This window comes from Cucurbita maxima, unplaced genomic scaffold, assembly GCF_002738345.1.
Source record: "Cucurbita maxima cultivar Rimu unplaced genomic scaffold, Cmax_1.0 Cma_Scf00004, whole genome shotgun sequence".
Classification (NCBI taxonomy): Eukaryota; Viridiplantae; Streptophyta; class Magnoliopsida; order Cucurbitales; family Cucurbitaceae; genus Cucurbita; species Cucurbita maxima.
This window is the reverse complement of record NW_019272020.1, coordinates 5,372,519-5,395,925: the sequence shown is the minus strand read 5'-3', so window position 1 is coordinate 5,395,925 and position 23,407 is coordinate 5,372,519. Positions and strand designations below refer to the sequence as shown.

Here is a 23,407-nt window from a genome sequence, read left to right as displayed (position 1 = left end):
TTTTTTTTTTTTTTTTTTTTTATATTTATTATTATATTAAGACCCAATTTTAATCATTTTACCCACTTACCCTTCTCCTCATCATATCCAAAATGGCACATATTTAGCATAAAACATTTGAAATCTTACATTAATAGGAGAGGGAAACGAAACATTCTTAATAAGTATATAAAATTTTTTTCCTAATAAACGCGTTTTAAAATCGTGAAACAATATTTGCTAGGGGTAGATATGAAGCTATTACAAATGGTATCATAGTCATACACCCAATGGTATGCAAATGAGGACGTTGGGTCTTCAAGAGTTGTGAAATCCCACATCGGTTGGAGAAGACAACAAGCGAGGACACTGGGTTTCCAAGGAGGGTGGATTATGAGATCCCACGTGGTTGAAGAGAGATCCACATTCCTTATAAAGGTAAAACCTGAAAGGAATCACGAAAAAGAAAATCTAAAATAATATTTAGTAGTAGTGAGCTGAGATGATCTCATTGAAAATCACGCTAAAAATTACCCTTAAAGAACTAGGGTTTTGTGAAAATAATTGACATCTAGAAACGGTTAATATTGAAAGTACATTGCGGTAATAATTTAAAGTAGGGGTAAGATGTTACATTGGTATTCCCAAAAAGTATGTAAAAAATCTACATTTTCTAAAAAGTATTTTCCCCAATTAAATTATTTTTAAAAATGATTTCTTTTGCTTTTGTTGGTTTCAATACAAAACATTACCTTTTGACTTTTGTGTACTAAACCTTACTTCATTAATTATCCACTTTAATCATAACACATTCAAATTAAATAAAAATTATTAATCTCCTAATTAACTCCTCCTCCTCCCTAAATTCTCGCACTCTTTTTTGAATTTTATTTTTAATAAAATTGATTTTAATCGTGATGTTCTTGCCACATAATCATGTTACCTACGTGTTTTAACTACGTTTAATTTTACAATTTTCTATGATTGAGCTGCAGAAAGGATGATGCGAGATCTTAATTTGAATCCTAGCCATGAAACATTATATGATGGTATATTTTACATTATATCTCTTAGCGGTGGGCTTGAGCTGTTATAAATGGTATTAGAGGCAAACACGGATGGTGTGCCAATGAGGACAGTAAGCCCAAGAGGGACGTGGACATTGAAATAGATTGTGAGATCCCACATTGATTGGAGAGAGAGAAACGAGTGTCAACGAGGATGTTGGACCCTGAAAGGGAGTGGATTGTGAGATCCCATATTGAATGAAGGGGAAACGAAACCTTTTTTAAAAGGGTGTGGAAACCTCTTCTTAGCAGACACGTTTTAAAACATAAAAAAGACAATATCTACTTGCGAGGAACTATAGAACCTCTAAACCCCACCAACTTAAAAGGATTACAGCTCAGAAGGTAGGTTAGAAAGATAGTTGAGGTGGCATTTTAAAGTAATGAAGAAACAAAGAAGATAAGAAAAGCAAGCAACCTTAATGTTGTCTCTTGCTTTTTGACAAACTGAAATAAAGGTTGATGTCCACAATTTTCTAAGAACCTAAAGTTTCACTACTACACAATTGGTTTGACCCCATATATATATATATATATATAAATCTATCGATGTGGGATCTCACAATCTACTACTTTAAGGCCTAGGTTGACACTCGTTTTCTTCTCCAATCGATGTGAGATCTCACAATACTCGTAAATTACCCACCCATCAAAAGATAATCGAGAACGAAATTACTCAAACATTAGTTCGTTCTTATTATTTCTTTGCGATCAATTGTCAGATCCCACATTAATTGGAGAGGAGAATAAAGGATTCTTTAAAGCTGTTGAAACTTCTTCCTAATAGACACGTTTTAAAATTGTGAGACTAACAACGATACGTAGCGGATCAAAACAGATAATATCAACTAGTGGTGAACTTAGACGAAAATGGGTCGGGTGATTTAAGGGTAATGTGGAAGAGATCCCTTTCCCTTGTGCTTGAAGCAATTATGTGCCCTCCAAAAAGGACATCTCCTAAGATTTTATTAATGTTTTTCATCAATTTTGGTCAAAATAAATTCTACATGAATTTGGGCTTCAGCTGATCCAAAGTTTGTTTGGGCTTTGCTTAATTAAGCAGACTCGACTCTAGGCCCAACTTATAGTGCATACATACATACATACATACATACATACATACATGCATACATACATACATACATACATACATACATACATACATACATACATACATACATGTACGTAAGAGTAAACAAGAGTAAAGGAGAAATACATGAAAGATCACATCTGAATGAGAGTGATTCTGACTAAAAGGCTTAAAAAGAATTAAAGTTACTATATATACCAACAACGTGTTGGCTTTTTTGCCCTTGATCTCACTTAAATTAATTTCAATTAATTAATTGATTGATGTTTTAATGATAACAAACCTACTTTTAATTATTAATTATTTTCAGTATTTTGAATTGTCCATAGTATAAGGTCAGGAATAACGATTTTAACGACTTTTCAATTACTCAAATCAGAGCTAAAACGAAAAAATTACAGTCGAGATAATATACCCGATGTGATGATGTGGCAGCAAAATCAAAATGATAGACAAATAAAAATATATTAAAATATGACATTTATAATGTTGGAAGAGTAACAAATGGTGAAGATTTGAATCTAACCATTATTCACATCGATTTTTATTATTATTATATTATTATATTTATAATAAATTTTGAATTTTCATTTGACCGTTAATCACATGATTTTTTATTATTATTATATTTAAAAAAATTAAAAAAATGAATTTAGAAAATTTTCTTATTTATTTAGTTTTAATCTCCACCTTCCGTTATTCCTAACACAATCCAATGGTCAATATTAATTCCTACGTTTTGCCACTTTTCTCCTCGATATAAACTCATCTTTCCCACATTTTAAGACAACTTCCATGCATTCTCCAATTCTCATTTGTTCAAAGTCTCCATGGTTTGTTGCTCCCTCCAACCTTCCAATTTTATTATTATTCATCTTATTCTTGAGAGAGATTTTTTTTTATTGTATCGTGCGAAGATGGTTGTGAGTGCTCCAAATTGTAAATCTACTCTTTGAAAGAGTTGTGGTGTGTTACTATCAAATTGAAATACTCGTACCAGTTTGATCATGCGTCGTGGAAAGGATTGAGTTTGCTCTTGAACTCGTAAAAAGAGCGGTGTAACGGTTTGGCTTTGATTTGTGGAAAGAGTCGAGAAAGTTTTTTATTCAAATTCCCAAGAGGCGCTTGGGGAATGAAGTAGGTCGAGTTTGACCGAACCACTATAAAACTACGGTGTTATTTACTCTAACTCTTTCCTATTTAATTTCAAAATTATTTATTGCATGTCTACTTTATTATTGTTTTGACTTGAATTATTTTGTTCTGGTAATTATCATCTTTTACTTATTTGTAAAAAAAAAAGTTTTAATCAGGTTTAAACACTTTTATCGTTAAAACCTTATTCACCCTCCTCTAAGTTGCCATACCGATTCAACAGAAGGTACACATTTCTTTTTGGTAGCTCAATTATAGGAACTTCATGGTTACGTGTGTTTTACTTAGAGTAATTCTACGGTGGATGATCTCTTAGTAATTTTTTTGAGATACATATGATTGAGAACAAAACATGTTAGAAGAACTTATATTAGTCTATAAGAATAGTCTTCACTTTTAAAAAGTAAGAAGTAGGTAATGTGACCATGTCGCAGGTGATGCAAGAGAATGTCGGGGCACACAAATGTCTAATCTGGATTACGAATCCTAGGCATGGGTCGTTCCAACTAATTTTTTTTTTTTTTTGTTTTCCTTTCTTTTTCTTTTCTTTTCTTTTATTTATTTACATAATTTTTGTTTGTATATATGGTTTCTTTTTCTATATTTGTTTTTTTTTTTTATAAAATATTATTTTTACCTTTCAATCCTATTCAAATCGTTTATAAAATAGGTTGATAGAAGAATTAGAAGAAATAATAATAAATTAAAATTAATATATTTTATGTTATAAGGAATGAAATAAATTAAATATATTTAATTTTTAAAATATAACATTATATAATTAATTCTCCAATTTTATTTTTTCATTTATTAAAGATAATTATTAAAATTTAAGGTATGTTATTTGTGAATGAAAATTAAATTGGTCAAATTTATTTTAATTTTACTTAATAAAAATCAAATCGAGTGGATCTCGAGGTAGAGTAAACCTATAAGGTCAAACTCTGTTCAAGGAGGCGAAGATTTAATGTGGTGTTGTGTCAAACGTTGTTCGGTACTTAAATTAGTATTTATACGAAAGGGTTAACGAGTTTAGCAAGACAAAAACAAAAATTGTTTTACTATTTATAAGATTCATTATCACAACACCAAACATTAAAGGCACACAACTCAACTCGACTCGACTAGGATGATACTTTTAACACATTCTCTATATACGAATAAAATTTATAATTTAACCCAACTGTATTGTAACAGTCTAAACTCACTACTAGTAGATATTGTTTGTTTTCGCCTTCTATGTATCGTCATCAATCTCACGATTTTAGAACGTGTCTGATAGGGAGAGGTTTTTATACCTTTGTGATCCCGGTGATCCTGGTGGGATCTTACCGGTAGAGTGTATACATCAAATTTGGGACATATGGGTCAATTTTGTTGAAGTTGGTTGGGTTAAATTGGGCAGGCCCAATTAATGATTGGTTCAAAGCCCACCGTCATCTTTGACTAAAAAACAACGGTCGTAAGGTCATTTTCGGAAGAAAAGAAAGAAAATGCTCTATGTTTGTAGAGGTAAAAGCAAAGAGGGGGACAATGTCGCCGACAAACACACGCCACGCCGTTAAGAGGGACCAATTCCACCATCCTCCGATCAAATGAAAAAAGCGAGACATGGGCCCCACTCCCCGATTAATTGGTTCGGATCGGCTGACGGTGGTGGCCATTTTTGAAAGCTTGCCCTTTTTGGTCTCCTCTTTTTTTTTTTTAATTATTATTATTTTTATTTAGAGAATTTAATTATGAAAAATGTTTTTTCATTTCGTTATTTTATTTTATTTTATTTTGTAATTTAGCAAATTCAACCTCTTCGTTTGCCTTTTAAAAGCTGCGTTTTTCAACCTTTCCCTTTATTCATATTTATCCCAAACAAAACAAAATAATTAATATTGTTTTATTTTAAGTCCATTTTCTATTTTTCATCCATTATAATTTTTTAATTTTTAAAACATTAATTTTAATTTCTAAAAATACATTATTTGACTGCCCATCAATTAAGAACGAGATAGAAAAATAATTTTTTAATAGATATTTTCTGTTTTGATCGTATTATTGTCTGTCTTACGATTTTAAAATGCATCTGCTAAAGAGAGATTTTCACACTCTTATAAGAAATATTTCCTTCTCTTCTCCAACTCATGTGAGATCTCACAATCCACTCTCCTCGACACACTGCTCGATACTTGGTTTTGATACTATTTGTAATAACATAAACTCACCGCTAGCAAATATTGTCCGTTTTGGCCCATTACGTATCACTATCAACTTCACAGTTCTAAAACGTATTTGGTAGGGAGAGGTTTCCACAAGTTTATAAAAAATGTTTCGTTCTCCTCTCTAACCGATATGAATCGAGGACTAAAATAAAAATTTTAAAAATTCAACATAAATACATGTGTATCATCGAACGTGTTTAAGGATTGTATTTAGCACATTTTAAGAATAATAATAAAAAAATAGATATTAGAATGTTTAATGGAACATGCCAATATGTATAATTGGTCCGCAAAAAAGTCAACAATACCAATTCCGTTGACCTACTCAAATATTTGGTAGTCAATATTATAGATCTCGAATCACATCATTTTAAATTAATTAAATAATATCTTAATTAATTAATAAAAATATTTATATGACTCGAGAATCTGACTAATCTAGACGATCCAACTCTATGACTTATAAATATTTGATATTTGGGACTTATGAGATTTTAGTTATTAATATAATATATATGGTAGATGAGTAAGATTTGTTAAAATAATTAAAAACAACCCGACAACCTAACCCATCAGAACTCGAAAATAGAGGGTTGAATTGAGTTGTGAACTCTTTTCGAGTTGCTCAAGTCGCCAACCCAACCAACCGAAATTTTGGATTGATAACAGTCCAAGCTTACTGTTAGTAGATATTGTTCATTTTTGCCCATTACCTGTCGTCGTCAGTCTCATGATTTTAAAACTCATCTATTAGGGAGAGGTTTCCATATGCCTTATGTTTCGTTCTTCTATCCATCCGATGTGGGATTTCACAATCCACCACCTTAAGAGCCCACCATCCTCATTGGTACACTACTCGGTGTCTGTCTTTGATACATTTGTAACAACCCAAGCCCAGCGCTAACAAATATTGTTCTCTTTAGCCCGTTACATATGGTCATCAGTCTCACGATTTTAAAACACGTCTATTAAAGAGAGATTTTCACACCTTTATATGGGATGTTTCGTATATAATTTTGACTAACCGAACTCAAAAACCTATAATTTAATGCATATTATTATAGTATACTTATCCGGGAAAGAAAATTAGATTAAAATTTAAGGCATATTATTATTTTATCAATAAATTATTATAATGTTATAAGATTTATAAGTATATTTCATTAGCACAATTTTTAAAATATAAGTTGGATTAAAGATTTACTCGTAAAAAGTTTATGTAATTTTATTAGAATGATTTATTTGAAGATAATTATTTATATTTATTACAAAAAAATAAACTCAAAATACATCAAAGTTAAATTAAATTAGTTAAAATTATTTTAATAAGGTAAAATAGTTAACCATAGTTAATTATCAAGGTTAAAATATGTTTTGTTTATTTATTTTTATGTTAAACTTTAATTATAAAATAATTTTTTTTTTTTTTTTGTTAAATTAATAGAAATATCTTTTATCTAAAAATTATGGGAAAGGTTTATAGAGATAAACCGTTATATGTTGTGAGATCCTAATATTGGTTGGAGAGAGAACAAACATACCTTCTAAAGATATGAAAACCTCCTCCTAAGAGATGCAACTGTGAGGCTGAAAGCAATACGTAACGAGTCAAAGCGGACAATATTTGGTAGCGGTGGGGTTCGGTTATTGGTTGAATTATGGAGCGGTCAAAAGAAATATAACCGGAAATTGTTATTATTATTTGAAAGAAAAAGATGGCACCATTTGAAGTAAGACCAAAAGCACAACACCTCATCGTGTAGCATTGAAAACGTGTATTTTAATTTGAGAGAAAAACCCACGTTTTGGTTCAAAGAAAAAGTTGACAAATCTTTGAAAACCTCACCTATAAAAACCCTTCCTTTCTAATTTCATTTACCACAATTCAAATCTTCCCTCTCTAAACTCCTCCTTCTCTCTCCTCTCCATAATAATCCCCATGCCTTGCCTTTACATCTCCACCAACGTCGATCTCGCCGGAGCCGACTCCGCCGCCATCTTCGCTGCCACAACCTCCGCCGTCTCCTCCATTATCGGCAAACCCGAGAATGTAAACCATACTTTGTCTTCCATTACAGTCGACGCCTCTATTATATTTATCTTTTATTATTATAGACAAATATTCTTAATTTATTTTGTTTTTTTGGACAGTATGTTATGGTGTTGTTGAAAGGGTCGGTGGCGATATCGTTCGGGGGGAACAAGGAACCGGCGGCATTTGCGGAGGTGGTGTCGATGGGAGGAATAAACTCAGAAGTAAAGAGGCGGCTGATCGCCACCATTGGAAGCATTTTGAAGGAGAAGCTGTCAGTTCCGCCTGCGAGATTCGTTCTTAAAGTCCACGACACGACGGCGGGTCGCCCCGTTTCAAAATTATGAAGCTGTTCCAAGTTTGACCTTTTCTTGTTTGACAGTTAAAACTGTGGGAGTTATACAGTTGAAATTCGTTACGGAAGCTATGATAATGAGAGGTTTAATAATTGTTTCATATCCACTTTTACATAATTGGTCGTTTAAGGAAATAATATAACATTATATCCATGATTTTAATCCGTTTATGACTCGGAATAAAAATTTAAATAAGACAATATTTTTTAGCAGTAGATTTGAATAACACGATTTTTAATTACAATTTTTTTTTCTAATTTAAAAGGTAAACTCTAAATTAATAAAAATATATATTTAGTTACCATTAATTTTGATAAAAATCATTAAAAAATATATTAATTAATATCCTTCCACATTTTTTAAAAAATATACATGAAAATTTTAAAGTATCATAAATTATAATTTTAATGCAAATAAGTATTTTTTTGATAATTTTTTTTTCACTAATTTAAATAAATTAAATTCTTCCCAATATATAAATTTCGTACTCTCCCTAACCAAAAATAATTTAACCAAATCCTAAATTATAACATAATTTAACATTTAAAATATATATAACACTAAAATACACTTTATTATCTATTTAATTGATAAAATCATTGGAAGCTAATAATTAAAAATAAAATTTATAAATGAAAGTATTAATGTTAATGAATTCGGTAACAATCTCTTTCAAATAGGGTGATTATAATATAAGATAAAAAGAAATTAATGGGTTATTAATGGATAAATTTAATTAAGAGGGTATGTCCCCATTACATTATTATATCAATGGTGATATTTGGTATTGTCAATTTGATGATTATTAGTATTATAGTTCACGTTTTAGTGATTAAATATGTTTAGTGGAGTTGGTAAAAGCCATGTTTAAAGCGACTATAAGGCGCTCTTCATATCTGATATTTTCACCGTGTTTCGGTCTAAAACACGAAAAAGAAAAGCTTTTTATCACATGTCGAGCGTGATTATTCTTCAACTCGCTCGAGTTTCTCTTTGAAATGAATGAAGTTCCTTAGTACAAATTGACCAACCACGAAATAGTAAGCTGATCGATTCAAAAAAGCTTTTCATTTATTTTTGCGGGGTCGAATTTTCCACGGATAATCTTTCCTACTCATTATTATTTTTTATTTTCATTTTTATAAAAAAAAAATATATATTTTATAATCTTTCCTACTCATAATTTCTAAAAATTTAAATTTTAATATAATAATATAATTTTTAATAATTAAAAAAATATAATATTAATGTGAATATTTCAATTATTAAACATTAATGTCGAGTCATTCTCCTTAGGCACTAAGTGATAGCTCAAGGAGCTCACTTCTTGGAGCACTTCTTCAAAGTGAGCAACCCATTCTCTTGGGCTCTCCCCCACTAAACTTCAGCAACCCGTTCTATGGACTTTCGTTGTTGTGAGATCTCACATCAATTGGAGAGAGATGCAAAATATTCCTTATAATGACATGAAAACCTTTCTTTAACATACACGTTTTAAAGTTGTGCGGTTGACGGTAATATACAACGGCCAAAGCGGATAATATCTATTTGTGGAAGGCTTGAGCTGTTACAAATAGTATCAGAGCCAATTACCAGACGGTACAAGACACTGGTTGGAGTAGGGCTAGACCCTCTCTATAGTAATGCGTTTTAAAATTGTGAGGTTGATGATCATACATAATGGGTCAAAGCAAACAATATATATGAATGGGCTTGGACTGTTACAGTTGTGCACATTTGGCACATGGTCGGTGCATGTCTCATCTAAACCCAACTTCTTTGCTTTGAAGGCACTGATCTAATACACCTTCTAATTCACTATCGACCTATTTGAACATCCAACCCCTCGACAAATGAACTTGGTTCGTGCTTCACTAATAGATAAGACTCCGTGTGCATCATTCACAGAATTATTTTTAAAAATAATTTGAAACTATTTAACATAAATAAATAAATAAATTTAAAGCTTTTTTTTTTCCAGATGTCAATAAAAATAGAAAAAAAAAAATATGAGAGGGCGTGAGAGGTCTTGGCCAGGATTGGGCCACTGGCTCGAATATAGGCAGAAGAGAAAAGAAAACCCGAAACCGAATTTTCCAGCAACTTTCATCGGCGCCTCCGTTCCCCCATTTTCCGGCCATCCCTCCCTTTTAACTCCATACTTTCCGGCCATTTATATCGCACTTCCAAACTCCCTGATTCCTTCGTCCCTTCCTTCCCACCACAATGCCGTCCTCTTCTCCGGCCATCCTCCCCGTTTCCAATTCCGAATCACAACCTCAAATCCCTCTTTCCTCATTCGCCAGCCACCTTTTCCTCTCCCTCCGTCACGCCTTCTCCCGCCGCCGCCCTTGGCCGGAGCTCCTAGATCGCTCCGCCTTCTCCAAGCCAGAGTCCCTCTCCGAAGCCACACTCCGCATCCGCAAGAACTACACCTATTTCCGCGTTAATTATTTCGCGATTATAGCCCTAATTCTTGCGTTTTCATTTTTCTCAAATCCTTCGTCTCTGTTCCTCTTGATCGCGCTTCTTTCCTCTTGGATCTTCCTCTACCTCTTCCGCCCTTCCGATCAGCCGCTTGTTCTGTTCGGCCGGTTATTCAGAGACAGCGAGATCTTGATTGGCCTTGTTGTTTTCACCGCCTGTATTATCTTCCTCACCAGCGTCGGATCCGTTCTTGTTTCGTCCCTCACCGCCGGTGCCGCTGTCGTCTGCGCTCACGGCGCTCTCCGATCTCCCGATGATCTGTTCCTTGATGAACAGGAAGTGAACTCCACTGGATTTCTCGGTTTATTCGCCGGCGCCCCCTCTGCTGCCGCTGCCACCGCTCCTTCCGGCGCGTAAATGATGTGATTATTGAAACCATATGTGCTTCTGTATGTTGATTTGTTCATTCTATTATTTGTTTGATTGAACATTTTTGTTGTTCAATTGAAATAGTAGGGGATCTTGTTTCTTTCTGAAGAATGTTACCATTCAAATTTGGGTGGGGAATTGTTTCAATTTTTATAGCCGGAGAGTTTTGTTCATGTTAAAAATTTGTATCAACTGATGTTTCATCCATCAATTCTATATTTTTTTTTTTTTGCTAGATGTGTTTTTAATACCACAAATATAGGTTTTGTTTTAATCTTATTTTAGCATTAATTTTAAGTATCGGGCTTTTCTCATAACCAGCCTCAGTTTTAAAGTATTTGTTCTTTTCTATAATCGATGTGGGATCTCCCAATTCAATCTAGTCTTCTAATTTGATACTATTTATAACAACCCAAGTCTACCAATAACAAATATTGTCCACTTTGGCCCGATACTTAACCGGTCAAAACTGACAATATTTGCTAGGTGTGCACTTAGGCTCTTACACATTCTTACTCTCATATTCTCATGGCTCATAACTTAGGCTTAGGTTAGTAATAATTAACTTTGAATGAGAGAATTATGAACTCGAACTTTTTGGCTTATAGCTACTGCCTAATCAGTGGTCCGTTCTTAATTGACTAAAATAACAACTCAAGTGAACGATATTCCTCACTCTTATTTCTATACTAAAGTTTAACAAAGCATAACGGTAGTTTTAATTTTGAAATTTTTTATTTTAACTATGCAATTTATTTATTTTTAATTAAAATTAAAGATAAATTGACGTGAGAACTAATTATAAAAATTAAAATCACACCATAATTTACAACTCAATTCACTATATATATGATTAAAGTTATTTTTAATATTTATTTTAATTATAAAATAGATTTTTTTTTCTTGAAAAAAAAACATAATTAACATATATTATTCTTTTTTCTTGAAGTAAGATATTTGAATTTTCGTATTTATTTGTTATACTAAAAAACAATATTGTTTAATTTAATCTTAATAATCGACAAAAAAAAAAACCAATTTAAATTGAATTATTCATATTAAAGGCGAGTTGAAATTTTACATAATTTAAATGTTTTGTTAAGAAAGGTTTAAAAAGAATAAAATAAAAAAATAAAAAATAAAAACTTGACTTTAAATTATTTAAAAATATGATGGATTTCGTAATTTAGAGGCCAAGTACGTACAATTTCGATATTGGACGACAAGTCGACTTAGTGAAAACCACATGTCGTTTGATAGAAACCATCAAAGCACCTTAAAAGCCGGATCCCTTCCCTTGAAGAAACGAAGATAAATGTGAATCGGCGACTATGGAAGACGAATCGTTGCAGAAGGTTGCGATTTCAGGGCCAATCTTAGCCTCTTTGATCCAACGCTGCTCCTCCTCCTCCTCCGGCGCCGTTGATGGTCTTCTCTTCGGCCATGTCTCCGAAACTACGCCCTTATCCCTCTCCGATGATTCATCTTCTTCATCCAACATCGAACCATCGGTACGTGTCGCCACTGTCACCGGATTTCTCTGCTCTGGTACCACCAATAGCTTTTACGATTCTTCTGGACAAGTAGATTCACAATTGCTTAACCGCCTTCTCGGCCGAAACCTGTCCGACGGCCAAGCTCAACCTAACGATTCTTTGGTCGGTTGGTTTTCCGGCCGCCGGAGAACTCAGCTTCGACCTTCCATGCGTGAATACTTAGTGAGTTCCTCTCTGTCTTCGATGAAGCAATTGTCGTTTCCTGTCAAAGACTCTGTGAAACCTACCAATCTAATCCCTAGTTTGTTTCTGCTTCTGACTTCGCCGATATCTGATCAAATTATCCACACACACGAGTACCGTGCTTTTCAATTTCGGTCCTCCAATCAGTTCTTTGAGCCGAAATCAATTGACATTGTGAACATCGGACCGGCATTTCGTGGCCACTATGGATCGTTTACCCCTAATTCTCCTTTCCCTCATTTTCCTTGCGAGATGAGAGCCTCTCCGATGAATGTAGATAAGATTGATGGGAATTTGAATGTGATGAAGCAAAACTTGAAAGATCAGAAGCAACTGAATATGTGTGCTGAAGGATTCGAGATTGGGAACTTGACCCGGTTACTGGGTTCTGAGGCTGCAAATTATACTGCTGGGCTGGAGGATTTATACGAAAAAATGCTTGCCAAGACTGAGAGCTTGGCACGGCTCGTTGAGAAGAGCTCTGCTCAGGTTCTTGATCAGGTATTCAATCGCTTCTATATGAATGAACCCTTGAGGGCTAACAGCTAAGATACCAATTAGGCAATGCTCGTTAGGTGGTTTGTTTTTTATGGTTTAATGACTAGTAAATTGTCTATTGTTTGTCAATGCTTAATGCTCCTGTTGATTGTTCAATTTCTTCTAGGGTTTACGTATATATTTCGCAACTTTTTGCAGGAAAATCACAACAGAAAGTTGAGATATAAACTTGCGAGGTACCCTGGATTTGAGTAAGAAATTTGTTCTTACTACTGGCGTTTTTGTTCATGTAAGCTAATTTCGTCCTCTCCCATCATCCTACTTTCATTTGTTTATCTAATCATTTCACTATCGCATTGGATGCATGACATTTGCTCTGCTTGTAACCTGTGTGATAGAATTTGTATTTGATAATATACTTGTAATGAGGCGAAGATGGTACCAATCATTTTTTATGCAGTTAATGTTTACCATTTTATTCTATCATTCGGTTGGGTAATGCAAAGGGATTTTGAGTTAAAGTTTTTTAGTTTAATTAAGCTTTGAGGTGAGTGTTCTTCCCCAAAAGAAAGTTCTAATCTTACCCAAAAAGAAAAAAAATCAAGGCGATCGTTGGAGCTCTGCCGAATAGTATGCAATCTTGATTCGTGATGTTTCTTAAGTTTGGCTTCATTCTGAAATGATCCTTCTAGTGTTCTCCTGAACTTTTTTAGGGTGCAGACTCTTAACCTGTCTGTATGCATAAACATTTCTAGATAGAAATGTTTGTAGTTGATTTGGATATAATCCGGATTTCTAGTAAAATAACAAGGATATATTCCGTGGCAAGAGTTGAAATCTTAGTTTTCTGTGTCATGATTAACGACTACACGAAGAATCTATTGCCTTTTTCTCTTTACTTAATGAACTGTAAGTTTTTAATGAAGGAGAACGGAGGAGGCTTTCTTGAAGTTCGGACTGAATGTAATATTGAGCTTTCCCCTTTGCTTCAATATTGAGATAGCAAGTTGGTGCAAAATGCGGTGTTCACAGTTACTAGGTTCATTTTTTAAGTGTAGCCACCACTTTCCACCCTTTCACTTGTAGCACAAGAACTTACCCCCATTTTTCAGCATGAAACTGATGGCAAAAGAAAGAAGTGGGGGAGTTCATCCCATATTTTCTCACTTCCGACCAACTCTCAACGTTCTCCTGTACTGCCATGCTTCGCAATCATTAAGGACTGATCAATTCTATGTCTTGAACATGCAGGTTTGAGTTCGATTTGGTATCACTGATTTATTGTTCTGACCAGTCGACTTTGCATTCCTAGTTTTTATTTCCTTGTTTCCAATGCCAATTCTTTCATGTTTAATTAAGCACCCAGGTAAATGTAAAGTCATCCAAACAACCCATTGTTTGTATCCATGATGTGGGGTAGAGTCATAAGGAACCAAATAAAACTGTCCATTTAAGGTGAAATTAGAGAACACATGATCTGCAACAACATTCTATTCTTTATCTAATTCCCATTTCTTTGTTTTCATCTAAATTCTGGAAGCAGGAACTGCAAGAACATCGACCTTGTAACGAAATTACTTACTTTTGGCATCAAAACCTGAATGCTGCATGCCGTTGACATTAAAATGGCGACTTTCTGAGCTGAAGGGAGCTACCAAGCAGACCTTTGAAGTCCTAGGAATGATCTCAAGTTTAGGCAGTAGTTTGTTTGGGGAATATCAAGCTATAATGAGTTGCCCCCACAACCTTTGCTGTGTGTATGAGGTACAACCTTCTACAATTTCATTCCCTGCCTTTTGTCACTTGAAGATTCACTCTGTTTGATATGTTTTCATATATTCCATACGAAATGTTCTGTTCTTGATTGGATTCTTATCATTATGTGGCTACTTGTGTTTTTAAAGATCCCGTTCAGGAAAAAGCTTTTATGTACTTACTTTCCAGCTCTAAGGTGCTGTTTGGGTGTACTTTTTGGTGTCTTTTCTTTCTTTGATTGAGAATGAATTCTTATTTGTTCACATGTTCTTGCGCGTTGTTCTCTAGTGTTCATTGTACTTGAAGGTTCCTCTCAAATCACGATAAGATAAGAACCAATATATGGATAAAATGGCAAGTGATGAAATTTATTTGGAGGATACTGATTATTTGGAAGAAAAAGCTTCCTTTTTTGCTCATTTTTAACAACTTGAGCTCCCTTCCCAAAAAGGATAACTTCATTGGTGAAATTATCTGGCAGGTATTGCAACCAAAAAAAAAAAAAATATATATAGTTTAATCGAGTTAGAACACTTGTTTGTTGTAATATATGACTCTACACACGTGATAGATGAATTTGAAGGACAAGCACAATCAATAGTAAGATAACGTCACAAGTCATTCAATATATCATATAGAAATAATATAATAAAGATGTCACTAGAGTAACTTCTGCAAGGGCGATTCGGAAGGATTGACTTTGTTGAGCTTGATCGATCGATCGTACGATCGAATGTTGGTAACATTTTAGAAAGTGGAGAATATTAATTGATTTGGCAAAAAGAATGTTGGTAACATTTTAGAAAGTGGAGAATGTGTCCTCTTATAAATAATCTGGAATAGGGAAAGAATTATCCATTTATCCATTTAAATGGGAATAGGATAATAGATGAGGATTTCAATTTAATATTAATTTTGGAGTTAAATTAAATTATATAAGTTTAATAGTGATTTTTTAAATGTATGCCTATTGATTAATAAATTTATAAAATGGTTTAATGAATCTCTAAATTTCTTAAATTTAATTATTGTCTAATAGATAGATAGTTAAAAGTGTCAATTTTTTTTTATTTTTTTATTTTTTTATTTTTTAAAGATATTTATATTAGTTTAGTTTAGTTTTTATAATTAATGCAATTATTTAAACAATTAAAAGTAGAAGCGGGGAGGTGAGAAAAAGGAATAAGAAAAGCACTTTGCTGCTGCTGACAAAGACGCGGTGAGATCGAGTAGGGATAATTACGTAAATTGAGCCACACACACCATCCGTGCGGATGGGCCCCACACGCAGACAGATATTTATTTATTATTTATTTATTATTATTATCATTTATTTTCTCTTAAAAAAGAAAAAAGACAGAGATATATTACTTGGGGAACAAGTAGCTTTTGCCTTTAATCCTATTCATATTTATCCTCACACCTCCATTTTCTTTTCTTTTCTTCTCAATTTTTTTTTATTACCAAAAAACACATAAAATTACAAATTTAATCTCTAATTTTTTTATTTTATATTCTTTTAAAATTAAAAATAAGGTTGATAAAGTTAATTAAATATAATAAAATTACCAAATATGAAATTTCGGTTAAAAAAAACTTCGTGGCTAAGAAAGCAAAGAGTTGCTTGAATTCCTTACCATTCCTCCAAACTCATCCATCACGTCATCAAAATTTTGGATATTTCCAGAGCTTCATAATGGCTTTTTCATTTCATACAGGTTTATTATAAAACCCCTCCTCCTTCCCTTTCCTTCTCCTTTGCTTCTCTTCTCTCCTGAAACTCTCAAAATTTTACTTGTAAGATCAGAAAGCTACGAACAAGAACAAGAGGCCACCGAAGTGTTGCAATCAGTGAGGAGTTTGAAGCGCATGACGTCTGAGAATTCTAATGGGTAAGTTGAGTTTTCTGTTTAAATTTGATGTATTGTTCTTCATGGCCAATTTTTTCTGGGTTTTGATCGTTTGAGAGATGGCTGAAGAGGGCTGTTTTTTGATTGCAGAGAAAAGACATCAAGAAAGAGGCGAAATGGGTTTGTTTCTGTAGTGGACACTTTGAACAAGTGGAAGAAATTGAATAATCAATTGGAGTTTTTGGCAAAAGATGGAGTAGAGGAAGTTCGTCGAGTTCCAGCCAAGGGCTCCAAGAAGGGTTGCATGAGAGGGAAAGGAGGTCCGCAGAATTCAGACTGTAATTTCAGAGGTGTTAGGCAGAGGACTTGGGGTAAGTGGGTGGCTGAGATTAGAGAGCCTATTGCTAGCGATACCCGTGTGAAGAAGAAAGGCAGTCGTTTATGGCTTGGTACCTTTGCCACTGCTCACCAGGCTGCTGTTGCTTATGATGAAGCTGCCAAAGCCATGTATGGCCCTTTTGCTCGTCTCAATTTTCCCGACTCTTCTTCTTTGAAACCAATAACAGCAGAGCATTCGGACACGGTATCCCCTGTTGCTTCTTCATGTTCTTCCTCTTCCTTCTTAAATGGAGTATCTGCAGAGAAACTGAACTGTGAGTATGAATCAATGGAGGAACCGAAAGTGAAAGTGGAAGAAACAGCAAGAAATGGAGTCAATTATACAGATGCTAATCCCAATTCTTTATATGATTCTAACATTGGGAACAGATCAACAGAAGGAGATATCAAGGATGGATTAGCTGATGTTGTAAGAAGCCATGATATTAATAAATACAGCCATGATCAGAATGATCCTTCTGAGCTTTGTTTCAAATTTGAAGCAATGGATACAAATGGCTACAATGACATCAACGATTGCAATCAATATTTGCTACAGAAGCTTCAGAGTGATGCATATGCAAGAAGAACTTACTGGATTCCAGCGGAATGGGAGGTCGGCGGTCTCGGGCCGACGAAGAAGGTGATGGAAGGAAAGGGAACGGAGATGGAGAGCTATGTAGACTGTATGGACTTCAACCGTGATCTGAGTTTGTTGCTGGATCGGCAAAAACACATGGGAGTTGGAGATCAGAAAGTTGAGGATTGTAACTTCGAGTTCTTGAGACCTGATTATGATTTTGGGTTGGAGGAGGAAAGGAAATGGCTTGATTCATGCTTCCATGAATGAAGATTGATAGATTATAGGCAGGGTAGATTCTTGGTTTTGTTGGGCTACAATTGTATTCTATTTTTTGAGCGTACATAGTAGTTTCATTTCTTCTCCTATTTGCAGACGCCTGTTCTTGTGTGCACCTTTAATAAAATGAGATTTAGAATGATGTATAAATGTTCATATCTTCTTGATTACAACTTTGGTCCTTCAAATACAATATTCAAAATTGCTAAGAAATTACCCCTCCATTTTAATTTTGATGGTGATTGAGATCGGTGAATATTGAAGCGGACTGTCTGACATGCTCTGGAACTGTTGGCTGTTGTTGCATTGAAGGGGGGCCAGCTCTGGTTAATAGATAGAAAGCTGTGATGTCAGTAACAGGCAGCAGATTAAGAGGAGCTTTAAAAAAGCTAGGGAACATATCCAAATCCTCGTGGTATTCAACACTTTAAATGGGATGAGGAGCTTTACGAAGTTCAAGAAGCTTGAAGCTTTTAAGTTTCAGTCACTTTTTTCGTCGAGCTCATTGAAAACCATCTCCCATGGCCCACTCTTCGTGCCCAATCTGGGGTAGGTGAAATAGAGACAAATCGGATAAGTTAGCCACTAGGGAAATATAAAATGTTCCGTACTATCAGAACTCGGCCTAAAAGTTGTGTTATTTCTTAGTAATATCGAATGTTTACTTGTTAGGTAGGCCTAATTCTGTTTTCTAGTCAAATTAATGTGATTTTTCTATGTATTATTACCTCCAGATTCCGGCTATTAAACGCAACATCATGAACAGAAACAATCCACTCCAAACCCCAGGTAGACCGAATGCGGGAGTGACCACAAGCAGGTAGAGAGAAGAAATCAGTCCAACAAGCACCTGCTCTTGTTTCAGGCCAAATTAATATGTATCTTCAAAAAAAGAAGGAAAAGAAAAGAAAAGAAAAGGGAAGCTCAGATCACTAGGAATATACCATGGAGTAGGCTGCATATCCGAAGTCTGAAACTCCGTAGTAGAGCCCATCTACAACAAAAGCTAGAGCACTCACTGGTTGTGATCCAGCAACAAACTGCAAAAACATGGCTAGGATATCAGGACAACCGATCACAATAGCCTTGTAGTGGGTGTACGTGGCATCATGAGAGATAACTGGATCTTCCTAGAAATGTAAAGAACAGGCCGCTAGAAAATTTCACTCCCCCAATTTCAGGATGGATACCAAATTCTCTCCAGCTCTACAGCAATAGAATGTTGTAGGTACCAAACAAGTGCAAATTGCATCAACAATGAATTCATGGCAGGCTTCTAGATGGCCCGAACAAATATGTTACATGTAGAAATTTGATCCAAAATATGACAAATTTAAAGGTCAAGCACAGTAGGTCATCCAAACATCTCCATTGTAAATACTGTTAAGCAGTCACAGGAAAGGTAAAAAGTCAAAAGTCAATTATTCAGATAACGTATTCTTACCCATAACCCAGATCGTGCAATTTCCAGGACTTCTGCATCGGCACTGAATAAACCAGAAAATGCGCCAAATCCCAGGAACAAGATAATAGCCAAAGAAATTCCTGAGATCAAACCAATCTGTACATAGAGGTACCCAGAATCAGTTTTGATTTCTTCCCACCAGAAAAAAACCATGAGACTGAGAGAACAAAAGATTCATCACTTCTATTTTGAGAAGAAAGACCAAAAATAACTGCCAAGAGACAGCATGTTGACGTTTGAGTTACTATTGACCTGTAAAGTTCTATAAATCACTTGACGCGAATGTTCGTAGTCTTGTAGGGTGTAGCTACTTGCTAATAATGCCTGCAAAAGAAGTACAGTAATTATTTACCAGGACCAACAAAACAATGAATTTTCTTTCGGCAATATGTAACCTAAGAGAAAATCTAGCAATGTAAATTAAAAATCTTGTCAACGTCAGACAAGATTTTACATAGAATAAATAGGCATAAAACATTCTTTTCTTGTGGGAATATTTACAAGAATCATTCAACAACAAATATCTGCCTCTAATGATCAATTCATCACCATGGGAGCATAACAAATAATTCACCGACCCAAGACAAAAACAAATCTATCTACATTACGTAAATAAGTAACCTAGAAGTTTCACAACAAAAAAAATTTCAGATGGATAGTTCAGTCCTCTGGGATTAGTTAGTGCATGTACAACAGCTTGAACGCTGATAGTTAAGAAAAATGAAAATTATTACGTATTTACTGTCTAGCTCTTTAATAATTCTAAAATCAAGTTTCCAAAACAAGAAGAGACCAATGGCAGAATGCAAAACCAAGAAAATATCTCTGCAGAAGATCATGGGTGGAGCTTTGTAATCAATGAGGTAGACCTTGATGTAACTGAATGCTTCATAAATAGTTACACAACCAAGAAAAAAGCTAAAGGTTTTGCTGAATATAAGTTATGATACCCTAATTATTGAGGTAATCTCTGTACCTGACCAGCAAGTGCTAAAGCATCAGTAAGCAAAGATATGGCCAACCATATTTGTACACAAATTTGATAACCGGCCATGGGTACAGTGCCCTCTCTAGCCGCCATGGATGTGGCTAGAGTCAGGGTTACAAGGACGGCTAATGTCCGGCCCATTAAGAGGCCACCTGAGACATACAACAGTCAGAATCATAACTAAATGGGAAATTTAAGTAGAAAAAAAAAATCCTCAGAAGGGTTTTCGCAGAATTAGGAGGCATGAATTATTTGTAACTCTAGAAACTAAGAAATTTTGGAATTACACATTCCTCTCACACTTATTCGGGAACAAGGGAAGAGGAACGAGTAACTGAAACAAATTGATTAACAAAACTTCTTAATCAATCTGTCTGTCAGTGGAAGTAATACCAGATTTGAGATAGCGTGCAATTCTACCACCATCAATGCTTGAAAGAGTAAGAGATATTTCTCCGTTTAATCTCCACAGAAGAACGAATGCGATTAGATACCTGATAAAAAGGGCATCAGACCATCAGGAAAGAACAAGAACATCATTTCCTAATCTAATCTTAGGAACTCATCTCAAGCGCTTAAGCTAAATAAATAAGTTTACCACATTGTTGACGTACTCAGATATCACTGTCGCTATTGCAGCACCTCCAATGCCAAAACCACAAAAAAATATCAACAATGGATCCAGTACTGCATTGAGTAAATTGCCAGCAGCTGACACAACAAAACCAACTTTCATATTAATTAAAAGATCTTAATTAATTTTGAACAGTTTCCATATTCACATCACAGGAAGATAGTCGAGAACAATTATTGATATTACCAGTAGCATACAATGGCGTTTTTGTATCCTTAAATCCACGAAAGGTGCCTTGGGCAGCAAGAGCAATTACAATAGGGGGGGCACCAAATGCCCTCAGAGACAAAAATTGCTCCGCAGGTGCACGCATTGATGAACCCTACAAAATTTTAAGATAGATATGTTGTATGATAGAAATATGTCATGTAAAACCATAATCAAACAATGCAGAAGACGTAAACCAAAGACATTTCAAGACATGAATGAAACAACGAGGAGGGTTAGAAGCCAAGAATTATAAAATGAATTGGTAAAGCTTGACATACAACAGGTATACCCATGATATCCATAAGAGACCCTGAACCAAGAGACAGCATAACAGCTTCAGCAATTCCAATCCCAGCAGCAAGTGCCAAAGAAGTGGATACAGATGAAAGGAGCTTTTTCCCTTGATTCTCTTCTATGCCATCTGTATGGTAAAACCAAAAAAAGTTCACGACTTCATAGAAGACAATGTGGAGTTCTTAGTTTAAAAAATTACTGAAATTGCAAACTAGAATTACCAATATTTATTTGAACAGTGTTTTTCTCGTTTTTATGAATCAAGGCCTGCTCTTCAGCAACAAATGAAGTAGTGATATTGAGTAAAGGAACATTGAATAACTTCGACACCAAATTGAATACTGAAGCTGATACCCCAACTGCAGCCAGTTCAGTCGATCCTACAAAGAGAATGTATACGGCATGGTGCTGCAGTCATCAATATAACCTCCAATAAGATGAAATATTACTTCTAAAATTAATGTCAAGAACGAACCGTCCAAGCCCACCGTTTGCAAATATTGTCCGTTTTGACCTGTTATGTATCGCCGTTAGCCTCACAGTTTTAAAACGTGTCTACTAGGGATAGGTTTCCACCCCTATGAATGTTTCTTTCCCCTCTTTAACCGATGTGGAATCTCACAATCCACCCCCTTTGGAGGCCCAACGTTTTCACTGGCACACTGCTCGGTGTCTGGCTTTCCCTAGCAGACATCGAGCGGTGTGCTAAAGAAGACGTTGGGCCCTCAAGCGGGTGGATTGTGAGATCCCACATCGATTGGAGAGACGAACAAAACATTTCTGATAAGGGTGTAAAAACCTCTCCCTAACCAACACATTTTAAACCCTGGAATTGACGGTGATATGTAACAGCAAAGCGGACAATATTTACTAGCAGTAGACTTGGACTAACACCTGCCATCACAATCAGTACTCATCTAAAGTTCAATTACGAACTCTTGCCTCCAATACTCCAGAATCCAGATAAGTAAGTAATAAAGAAACGATTCCTTTTGCACAATTCAGATAAATATTACCGTAACTTAATGCATGAAGAAGTTTTGTACCTATATGACCAACAAAAGCCGTGTCAATCAATGATGCAATTGGATCAGCAGCCAAAGCCAGTGCAGCAGGCAATGCAATCGCCAATATGTCCAGCGCAAGTTTATCAAACTTAAAAACCGCATCTCTAGGGAAATTCAAGAAATCAAATTCCTAGGTAAGATTCTAGAATTGAAGATATATACCGTTGCTGTATTCAAAGATCTTTTTCTTTGCCTTTCATTTTTGGATGTGATCTAATTAAAGAAAATAACGCTAAAAAAGCTGATCTAAATTTCAAAGACGAACCAACTCGGCCTGCCGCTCTGTCCTTCAAGGATCAAAACTTACCTAAAACGATTTAGAAGTGGAACTGAGACGAACGTAGACAACAAAGAGTTGGACGACTTCTTGCCCGGTCCGTTTCGACGGAGCTGCTCGGACGAGGCTGTTGACTTCGGTTCTTCCGGCGGACTCTTCAAGGAAGAAGTAGTAAGATTCTTCTGGAACGACGCTTTCCGAAAATAACGAAAACGGACTTGACAATTGGCGTTTCTGCGCAGCAGTTGACACTTGGAAGATAAATTAGTGCCGGTATTGAAGCATGGAACATAGATAGAGAGACCGGTCGCCATCTCCGGTCACGGAGAAATGGAACAGTGGAAAGGCCGGCCGGTGGAGATTGAGAAACGGGAAGATGAAACCATATACATTTGTCCCAATTTGTAAGGACTAATTTAGACGGACAGAATTGCAGCACGCCATAGAAATATCTTGACGTGTAATTTAATTGACATTTTAGATTAAAATATACTTTAAATTTTATTTCAACTTTTCATCTATCAAAATTTGTTACCGAAATATAATTTTTATAAAAAAAAATTAATATAATTTCACAATTTATAAAATAAATTTGCTCTCTTAATTTTAAAATTTCAATAACATTCTTTAAAAAAAAATAAAAAA

The 23,407-nt window shown here is 34.8% G+C and overlaps 5 protein-coding genes and 1 long non-coding RNA gene across 10 annotated transcripts; 5 read left to right on the top strand and 1 right to left on the bottom strand.

The window, feature by feature from the left end:
• Nucleotides 1-240: 240 nt before the first annotated feature.
• Nucleotides 241-22,243, top strand: LOC111478355. The gene is made up of 3 exons (XR_002717456.1): nucleotides 241-257; nucleotides 21,311-21,312; nucleotides 22,106-22,243. It is a non-coding gene; the product is annotated as an uncharacterized LOC111478355 (long non-coding RNA).
• LOC111478343 (macrophage migration inhibitory factor homolog) lies at nucleotides 7,400-7,984 on the top strand. The gene is made up of 2 exons (XM_023122554.1): nucleotides 7,400-7,554; nucleotides 7,656-7,984. The coding sequence occupies exons 1-2, from the start codon at nucleotides 7,444-7,446 to the stop codon at nucleotides 7,881-7,883; spliced, it is 339 nt and encodes a 112-aa protein (XP_022978322.1). The 5' UTR covers nucleotides 7,400-7,443; the 3' UTR covers nucleotides 7,884-7,984.
• LOC111478318 (PRA1 family protein B2-like) lies at nucleotides 9,907-10,991 on the top strand. Its single transcript, XM_023122517.1, has one exon. The coding sequence runs from the start codon at nucleotides 10,119-10,121 to the stop codon at nucleotides 10,734-10,736; it is 618 nt and encodes a 205-aa protein (XP_022978285.1). The 5' UTR covers nucleotides 9,907-10,118; the 3' UTR covers nucleotides 10,737-10,991.
• On the top strand, nucleotides 12,040-14,952 carry LOC111478275. 2 transcript variants are annotated; one of them, XM_023122458.1, is made up of 3 exons: nucleotides 12,040-12,988; nucleotides 13,184-13,274; nucleotides 14,529-14,952. In XM_023122458.1, exons 1-2 carry the CDS (start codon nucleotides 12,080-12,082, stop codon nucleotides 13,238-13,240), a joined length of 966 nt encoding a protein of 321 aa, XP_022978226.1. In that variant the 5' UTR covers nucleotides 12,040-12,079; the 3' UTR covers nucleotides 13,241-13,274; nucleotides 14,529-14,952. The 2 variants fall into 2 exon arrangements, with proteins under 2 accessions (XP_022978226.1, XP_022978229.1); XM_023122461.1 differs by having other exon boundaries at nucleotides 14,526-14,952.
• LOC111478263 (ethylene-responsive transcription factor ERF035-like) lies at nucleotides 16,416-17,954 on the top strand. Its single transcript, XM_023122443.1, has 2 exons — nucleotides 16,416-16,632; nucleotides 16,741-17,954. Exons 1-2 carry the CDS (start codon nucleotides 16,610-16,612, stop codon nucleotides 17,816-17,818), a joined length of 1,101 nt encoding a protein of 366 aa, XP_022978211.1. The 5' UTR covers nucleotides 16,416-16,609; the 3' UTR covers nucleotides 17,819-17,954.
• Nucleotides 17,879-23,210, bottom strand: LOC111478206 (protein DETOXIFICATION 44, chloroplastic). Of its 4 annotated transcripts, none has more exons than XR_002717420.1 (15): nucleotides 22,793-23,210; nucleotides 22,465-22,589; nucleotides 21,640-21,798; nucleotides 21,403-21,545; nucleotides 21,101-21,236; nucleotides 20,895-20,991; nucleotides 20,674-20,774; nucleotides 20,269-20,432; nucleotides 19,545-19,616; nucleotides 19,272-19,388; nucleotides 18,772-18,867; nucleotides 18,556-18,677; nucleotides 18,278-18,371; nucleotides 18,045-18,169; nucleotides 17,879-17,943 (listed from the first exon to the last, which is right to left on the bottom strand). XR_002717420.1 is itself a non-coding variant. In XM_023122367.1 (13 exons), the coding sequence occupies exons 1-13, from the start codon at nucleotides 23,074-23,076 to the stop codon at nucleotides 18,308-18,310; spliced, it is 1,680 nt and encodes a 559-aa protein (XP_022978135.1). In that variant the 5' UTR covers nucleotides 23,077-23,210; the 3' UTR covers nucleotides 17,945-18,307. The 4 variants fall into 4 exon arrangements, 1 of the variants encoding a protein (XP_022978135.1); XR_002717419.1 differs by having other exon boundaries at nucleotides 18,045-18,150; XR_002717418.1 differs by having other exon boundaries at nucleotides 18,045-18,371.
• Between the last annotated feature and the right edge of the window lie 197 nt (nucleotides 23,211-23,407).